This window comes from Lycium ferocissimum, chromosome 7 (genome assembly GCF_029784015.1).
Source record: "Lycium ferocissimum isolate CSIRO_LF1 chromosome 7, AGI_CSIRO_Lferr_CH_V1, whole genome shotgun sequence".
NCBI classification, from domain to species: domain Eukaryota; kingdom Viridiplantae; phylum Streptophyta; class Magnoliopsida; order Solanales; family Solanaceae; genus Lycium; species Lycium ferocissimum.
In genome coordinates, this window is record NC_081348.1 from 60,647,681 (window position 1) to 60,656,386 (window position 8,706).

Genomic DNA, 8,706 nt, shown 5'->3' on the forward strand with positions numbered 1-8,706 from the left:
CCAAAATTAATTGCCCAGGGGGTGACAAGAACCCCGGACAAACGCATATGCCACAAAATTTGCAATCTCTCCGACTATCATAAGAAAAAAAAAAAAAAACAAGAAAATTCTATGGACAGTCAACCAACAACAAAATAAAACACTAGAAGTAGGCCACACCTTTACTTTTGTTGGGAGAAATTCATGAAACAAATCAATAACATAATAGGCTAGAGGTTGTTGACAGATAACAAAATTCCCAAAATTGAGAAAAGAAACACTAATCAATCATTAGACTTAACCCAGATCAAAGTATCAACAAATTCTATTCAAATATACACTTCCTAATAGTCCTTTCTAGCAGTAGCACTCTATCAAACACTCTAAGCCCAAAAAATACCACTAAGGGTGTGTTGGTTTCCATTTTCATGTTTGGTTGGTCAAAATGTTTTGGAAACATTTCCTCTGAGAAAACACTGGAAAATGACTTCCTTAATGGAAGTAGGGACACAAGTTTCATAAAGCTATACTCAAGTCCGTTGTCTCCCCCACACACCCATCCTACGCCATAACCCCCACCTTGGCCATCCCAACCCCACCACACACATCCCTAACCACCGCACTCTCCACACTATTCCACCCTACATGAGTTTTTGCTAGATTACATATAAATGCTTTTGGAATAATATTTTTTTGCTTACTACTTGCAAACACTAGAAAAATAAGTAAGAAACTCACTTATTTTCCAAGAAAACATCTTCTGGAAAACATTTTCCTTCAAACCAAGCACACCGCCAAGTTAAAGGTTGAAAAAACACTAAAAGATCATTAAACTTAACTTCCCAGATAAAAGCATCAACAAATTGTGTTCAAATATTGCTTTTCAGCCAGTCCTTTCTTGCAGCACTCTATCAAACATTTCCCAAAAAAAATTAGAAAAGCAAAGAAACCGAAAAATTCACCATGGACTAGTCAGCCAGACCAGAAAAGAAAACACTTGACCCTAGGCCACACCTTACTTCTGTTGGAGAAATCCATGAAACAAATCAGTAGCACCAACAGGCTAGAGGAGTGGATTGACAGATAACTAAATCACGAGGTTGAAAGAAAACACACTAATCAGTGTATACTTAACTTTCAGTTAAAACACTTCTACCAGTGTTTTTGAGCCGAGGATCTATTGAAACAGCCTCTCTACCCCATAAAGGTAGAGGTAGGATGCGTCATCCTACCTCTAGACACACAGCAGGTTTACCCACAGGAGTATGTTGTTGTTGTACACACTTCTACCAGTCCTTTCTAGCAGCAGCACTATATCAAACATTCCAAGCCAAAAAGCATCACAAAGGATGTGTTTTGGTTTTCCAATTTTCCATGTTCGGTTGGTCAAAACAATCTCTTGGAAAACACAGGAAAATGGGAAAAAAACAAATTCCATTAGTGACATTCAAGTTCAATATCTCCTCCATGTTAAATATATAACTACTTCATTATTTATGACTTATTATTTATTTATGTATTATTTGTAATTATCTTTGTATTCTTTGTAATTATCTCTTGTACTTGTAATTATCCTCTACCCTCTTAGTATTTATCCCCTGTAGCTATCCTTTGGCTTTGTAAAGCTCTATAAAGTTCACGTATACATCAATACAACTTAAGAGTGATTGGCTTCTTAAGTCCTCGTCTTTCTTATTATTTTACATGGTATCCGAGCCCTAAAGAATTCCTTTCCACGCTTTTCACTATGTCTTGTTGTTCCCGTCACTTCTTCCTCTTTCACTTCTCCCACTCCAATCATCACCTCTACCCATTCTTTTGCTGTTAAACTTACACCAAAAAATTATTTGGCATGGAAAAACTCAATTTATTCCTCTTCTAAATTACCAAAACCTTCATGGTTTCATCAATGGCACTATTTCCGATCCCTCTGCCTGTTGCCTCTTCCACTGATCCCACCCGTCAAGATCCCAACCCAAAATTTGAAATATGGTTTCACAAGGATCAGATGCTTCATTCGTGGCTGCTTGCTTCTTTAACGGAAGAGATCTATCCTTATGTTAGAGGTCTCACCTCTTCCTTTGCAGTTTGGGAGGCTCTTGCCAACGCCTTTGGTTCTGTTTCACAAAATCCTCAATTGCAATTACATATAGAATTGCAAGAGTTAAAGAAATATGATCTTTCTGTTTCTAACTATCTACAAAGGCCAAGGCTCTTTCTGATGAACTTAGTGCCGCTGGTAGATCTATTTCTTCTGCTGAGTTTAATGCGATTATTTATCGCAACATTGGACCTGAATTTTATGGCCTTATTGCTGCTCTCAACCTCCGTCCAGAACCAGTTACTTTCAATGAACTCCATGGACAATTAGTAGCTCATCAAATCTTGCTTAAAAATGCAATGGAACCTGTAGCAAATATGGTTCTAAAAGGTAATGCTCCACTTCTGCCTATCCGCAATAACGGCCACAATTCACTCCAACTCAAAATAACTATTCCCAAAATAATTATCAGCCATGGCCATCCAACAACTCCAACAAAAATCACAACCGTGTCCCCTGTCAAATTTGTGGCCTAAACAACCATTCCGCTGTCACTTGACGCAAGAGGTATATGCCTCATAACTCTGAACAATCTCCGCAGCAAAATAATTCTGCCGCTCAACCAATGGCTAATTATTCTGCTGTTGCACCCTCTCCACCAAATATGCAGCCTATCATGTGGTTCCCAGATACGGCTGAAAATTACCACATCACTCCGGACCTTCAGAGTTTTAAGTGCCATTAATGAATATCGCGGTCCAGATCAGCTACATGTAGGTAATGTCAAGGGCTTCAAATCTCTCGCACTGGTATGGCAACATTACATTCTCCTACGAAATCTCTTTACTTGAAAAATGTTTTATGCGTTCCAAAAATAGTTAAGAATCTACTCTCTGTTCAAAAATTTACCTCTGACAATTCTTGTTTTTTTGAATTTTGGCCTTCTTATTTTCTTATCAAGGACCAGCGCACCCGCCAACTACTGAAGCAAGGCCCAAGTGAGTCTGGAATTTACAACATTCAACAAATGCCCAAGACAGCTATGACAGCCACGGTTACTTCTTTTGACTTGTTGACTTGGCACCTCGTTTCTGGCCATCCCTAATGTTCAGAAGCTTCATTAATTAGTTAGAAATCAGCATCTTTCTAGTTCTACAAATAAACTTAGTCCTTGTGCTCGTTGTAATTTAGGAAAATTATCTCGTTTGTCCTTGCGTCTGTTGAGCATACTAGCACGGCTCCTTTCAAATTGTTCACTCGATGTTTGGGTCCGGCTGATTCTTTCTTCTATGGGTCACGCTATTTTGCTCATTTGTGGATGATTTTACTCGCTTTACATGGGTTTATCTTCTTAAAATAAAAGTGATGTTCATTCGATTTTTTCTTAATTTCGAAAAGATGATTGAAAGGCAATTTCAAAAAAAAAAATCAAAGCTTTTCATTCTGATTGGGGAGGAGAATACCAAAAATTGAACCAATACTTTGATCAAACTGGTATCATACACCGCATTGCGTGTCCTTACACGCATGAACAAAATGGCATTTCCGAAAGAAAAATCTGGCATTTGGTAGATACTTGTCTTAAAAATCCGGCATTTGGTAGATACTTGTCTTACTTTATTAGCTCATGCAAACTTACCTCTTAAATATTGGAATTTTGCTATTGAACACAGTGCCATTTTAATAAATGTTCTTCCGTCAAATGTCATTAAGCAAGAGTCCCCATATCAGATTTTATTCAACAAAAATCCGAACTACCTTTCTTTCAAACCTTTTGGGTGTTTGGCTTTTCCGTTGCTTCGATCATCATAAATTTTCGTTTCGAACATCACCTTGTGTCTATCTTGGAAAGTCCGAGTCACAGTGCATACAGGTGTTTAGATAAATCCACAGGTCGAGTATATCTAGCTAGACATGTCAAATTTCATCCACAAGAATTTCCGTACAAGGGAAATTTGGCCAATTCGTCTAGCGAGGAAACCAATAACTCATGGCTGCACATCTCAAGTTCATTCCAACCTCACTTGGACTCTGCATCACTATCTGGTAAGATTTCTTCTCCATCTCAACCTCCTCATTGTTCTCCTTTTCAATCTCCTAATATTTCTCCTTCGCCTAATCATGTACCTTTATGCCAATCTCCTCAAAAAATAACTAGAGCTCCTATCTCAAATTCATCTTCATCTCTAATCTCTAATCCGAACAGTGCTCCTCGATTGTCATTAGCTGTGGATTTTTCAGATTCTCCCCTAACAGACAATCCTGACCCATCTCGCACCCACTCCATGCAACTCCGCCCCACCAAAAACGCCAAGCCCATATAGACTTAACCAAACCAAATTATCTATTGGAGGAACCTAAAAACATTTTTCAAGCTAAGAAATTTCAGGAATGGCGTGACGCTATGCAGGGGGAATTGAATGCTCTACATCAAACTAAAACACGGAGTTTAGTGCTGCGCCCTTGCAACAAAAATGTAATTGACAGCAAGTGGATTTTTCGCATAAAGAGAAATGCAGATGGCTCAATAGAACGCTACAAGGTGCGCCTTGTAGCTAAGGGTTACACACAACAGTCCGGTATTGACTATCTCGAAACATTTTCTCCCGTAGTCAAATTTACCACTGTTCGGACAGTCTTTCACACTTGCCACAGTTCATAATTGGCCTATTCATCAACTTGACATCTCCAATGCATTCTTACATGGCCAATTAGACACTGAATTATATATGGAACAGCCACAAGGGTATGTTGATTCTTCCAAGCCTGACCATGTCTCCGGGGTTAGCCTTCATTGCTCTCTCTATGGCTTGAAACAAGCTCCCCGAGCTTGGTTTCAACGCTTGTCAAATTTTTTGGAGTCTCGGTTTTCACTCCTCCAAGGCCGACACGTCATTGTTTGGTCTTCTACAAGGTACATTAAAAATCTATGTATAGATTTATGTCGGTGACATAGTTGTTACATGTTCAGATTCCTCCAAGTTGCCATGGTTTCTCACAAAAATTAAGGAAATCTTTTCTGTCCGCGACTTGGGTGCCTTGAATTATTTTCCTGGAATTGAGGTAAAAAGGGTCTCAGATGGCCTATTGTTGACACAAAATAATGCGGCTGATCTACTGAAAGAGACAAACATGCAGGAATCTAAGCCGTGTACACCAGCCGCAGTGGCTCCGATACAGGCAGGAACAATGGGTGAACCGTTGTCAAATTCTGAGCAATATTGTCAAATTGTAGGTTCCCTGCAATACATGACCTTAGTGTAGACATTGCATTTAGTGTCAACAAACTAGCTCAATTTATGCATTGTGCAACTGTGGTTCATTGGCAAGCAGTGAAGGTCATGCCCGGTATATTAGGTACAACCAACATTGATTTGTTTATTTCCAAGAATTCTACCTTGCAACTTCAATGTTTTTCAGATAGTGATTGGGCTGGCTGCCCCGATGACCGACGTTCTACTAGTGGATATCTAGTGTATCTTGGCAACAATTTGATATCTTGGTCGTCAAAGAAACAACCTACTGTTGCCAGGTCCTCAACGGAGAGTGAATACAAATCACTGGCCAATGCCACAGCTGAAATCATGTGGGTGAGCTCTCTTCTTCGAGAACTTGGCTTCCCTCCCCGCGTCCCTGCTATCATGTGGTGTGATAACATCGGTGCAATTTATTTGAGTGCCAATCCCGTTTTCCATGCCCGGCCCAAGCATATTGAATTAGACTATCACTTTGTGCGGGAGCAAATCAATTGAGGTACGCTTTCAGTTCGCTTCATTTCCAGTGCTGACCAAATTGCGGATATCATGACGAAACCGCTTGGACAGCAGCTCTTCTCTATGCATTTCAGCAAGCTTCGTCTCTGTTTCACGTCGGCATCAGCTTGACGGGGGGTGTTAAAATATAACTACTTCATTATTTATGACTTATTATTTATTTCTGTGTTCTTTGTAACTATCTTTGTATTCTTTGTAATTATCTCTTGTACTTGTAATTATCCTCTACCCTCTTAGTAGTTATCCCCTGTAGCTATCCTTTGGCTTTGTAAAGCTATATAAGTAGTTCACGTATACATCAATACAACTTAAGAGTGATTGGCTTCTTAAGTCCTCTCGTCTTTCTTATTATTTTACACTCCACACCCATCCAACGCCCCTAACCCCCACCAATAGCCATCCTACCCATTGCCACCCCCAACGCCCCACTCTCCACCCCATCCCACCCCCCTATAGAGTTTTGCTAGATTAAATACAAATGCTCTTGGAATAATTATTTTTTGCTTACTTACCAAACACCAGAAGATAAAGTAAGAAACACACTTATTTTCCAAGAAAACATCTTCTAGGAAAACATTTTCCTTCAAACCAAACACACCATAAATTCCAAAAAGTTGAAAAAAGAAACACACTAACCAATAATTAAACTCAACTTCCCAGATCAAATTATATTCAAATATACACTTCTGATCCTTTCTTGCAGCAGCACTCTATCAAACATTGAAAAAAAAGCACTAAATGCTGTATTAAGGATATTATACTGCAGAAAACAGAAACAAAAAGGAGAAAACTTACTTGTGATCATTCCAATCCACCAAAGTGGCTCCACTAAATAGGCATACCCACCAACACCTACAAAACAAAAACCAAGAAAAATCAAACAAGATTCATACTACACAACAAGAACCAAGAAAATTAAAAAGATAAAAACTTTACACACTTCAATTTAAAAAAATAAAAAAAATCAGACACCCCACATACCAGCTCTAACACCAGATACCATGGCAGCTCTTCTAAGTCCTTTTTTCTTGATAATAAAACTTGCCCCTATAAACACACTTGAAAGCAAAGCCAAAATAATACCAGTCATATTATCTTTAGAGAAAACCATAATTAAACAACCTATCTTTCTCTTTTCCTTCTTCTTTTTTTCTTCATGGAAATCTGAAGATCAAATCTTGAACGCAATCAAGAAAGTAAATAAATAAATTGTTTTTTTTAACACTTGTTGTTGTGGAATAGGATGGTATTGGCATATTGTATGTGTTGCTAATCTGTCAGATCCAGCTCATTAATTACAGAATGGGTCCTATGATGTCTGACCCTGAAATGAAAACTAGCCTTAGATCATAGTCATACAAGGTATATTTATTCTTGATTCTTGGTTCATGGGCATATCCCCCATGTGATTTTTTATTTTTGAAAAACAAATTCCATCTATTTGGCCATTGTACTATTTTAAATTTTATTTCTTTTTTTTTTGCATTCAAAAACATTAATTAAAAGGACAATTTTATATTTTTGTTTTTTTCATTTTATTTTTAAAAATATATATTGGGTTTATTTATCATTTTTGTATCAAAGTTTTTTTTTTTTCATATTTTATCATTAGCATTAATTACTAATTTTTCAAATTATTTTTCAAGACCTGAGACTAACCATCAATTAACATGAGTATTATGGTAAAGTACTCATGTCAATTATTATTTCTTAAAGAAAAAAGTCCGAATAAGAAAAGAAAGGGGAGGAGAGAAATCTTTTTTTCACCACATTAATTTCTCTTCACATTTATTGAGTAAGGGTAAAAATGGAAACTAAGAACTAATTATATCTTGATTTTATGAAATAACAGCTATTTTGGATCATATGTTTTTTACAGCTATTTTGGATCATATGTTTTTAAAAGGGGACAACAAATAAAAGGGAAAAAGGGGGGGTAAGCCTTTTTATATATTGAATTAATTTTATAAATAAGTAATTATGTGTTTGAATAAAATTACGAAATATTTGAATAAAATTATGAAAACATAATAAACACTTAATTTGTATGGTAAAAATATGTCGATAAGCTATTTTTTTGGATAAAATGAAAAAAGTATCCTTTATATTTTATAAGAAATTTAATAATATTTTTGTAAGAAGAAGAAGGATGAGCAACGAATGTGGAACGGAGAAAATTAGAGGTTTTGGTTTGGAAAAGGCATTTTGAGAATTAAAAAGAATACTAAAGATAAAATAGTAAAAATTTGAGGAAATTCCCCTATATTAATTGGGAGAAATCTTTTTAAAAATTTATATTTTTTTTTAAATTCTTTTAAAAATGGCCCCCTTTTTTTTTTTTTTTTCCCCATTATAGTTTGTATATTTTGGTATATGTTGGTATAAGTGTTTGTGTATGTGTGTATATGTATGCATATGTATGTATATATTTGTATATTTAGGGCTATTTTTTGTAATGTAAATTTTGGGCTATTTTTTACATTTTTTTGCGCGGGGTGCCCTTCTTTTTTGGTTTTTATTTTCCCTTTTATTTTTTTAATTTTTCCCTTTTTCTGAATAAAGTTTTTGAGAAATTCCCTTCCCCATTAAAAATTTTATTTCGTCTTTTCCCTTTTTTTTTTCTTTTTTTTTTCTTCGTTCCTCCTTTGTTTTGGTCGCTTTCTTCCAAAATTTAGGTACGAATTTGGATCTTTTTGCTGTTTAAAATTTTTTTTATGTTAAATTGTTGTTTTTGAATTGATATCTTTGTCTTTGTGTTTTTTATATTTGTGTCCCTTTTTTATTTAAAATTATAGTGTTTTGTTAAAGTGTCGTTTATTTTTAACTTTAGTTTTTTGTTGCCCTGTATATATTTTTGGTTTTTTTAATGTGTATTATGAAGTCGTAATATGTTTTGTTGATTTTGATATGCGT

The 8,706-nt window shown here is 36.0% G+C and overlaps 1 protein-coding gene across 4 annotated transcripts in view; it reads right to left on the reverse strand.

The window, feature by feature from the left end:
- Positions 1 to 7,155, reverse strand: part of LOC132065800 (probable magnesium transporter NIPA6) — a 17,411-nt gene extending 10,256 nt beyond the window's left edge. For all 4 annotated transcript variants that reach the window (XR_009416797.1, XR_009416798.1, XM_059459341.1 and 1 more), the window contains exons 1-2: positions 6,775 to 7,155; positions 6,589 to 6,645 (exon numbers count right to left, since the gene is read on the reverse strand). Coding sequence is in view for 2 of the 4 variants with exons in the window: in XM_059459341.1 (XP_059315324.1) it covers positions 6,589 to 6,645; positions 6,775 to 6,904 (187 nt within the window). In the remaining 2 variants the exon portion in view is untranslated. The remainder of the gene's footprint in view (positions 1 to 6,588; positions 6,646 to 6,774) is intronic.
- Between the last annotated feature and the right edge of the window lie 1,551 nt (positions 7,156 to 8,706).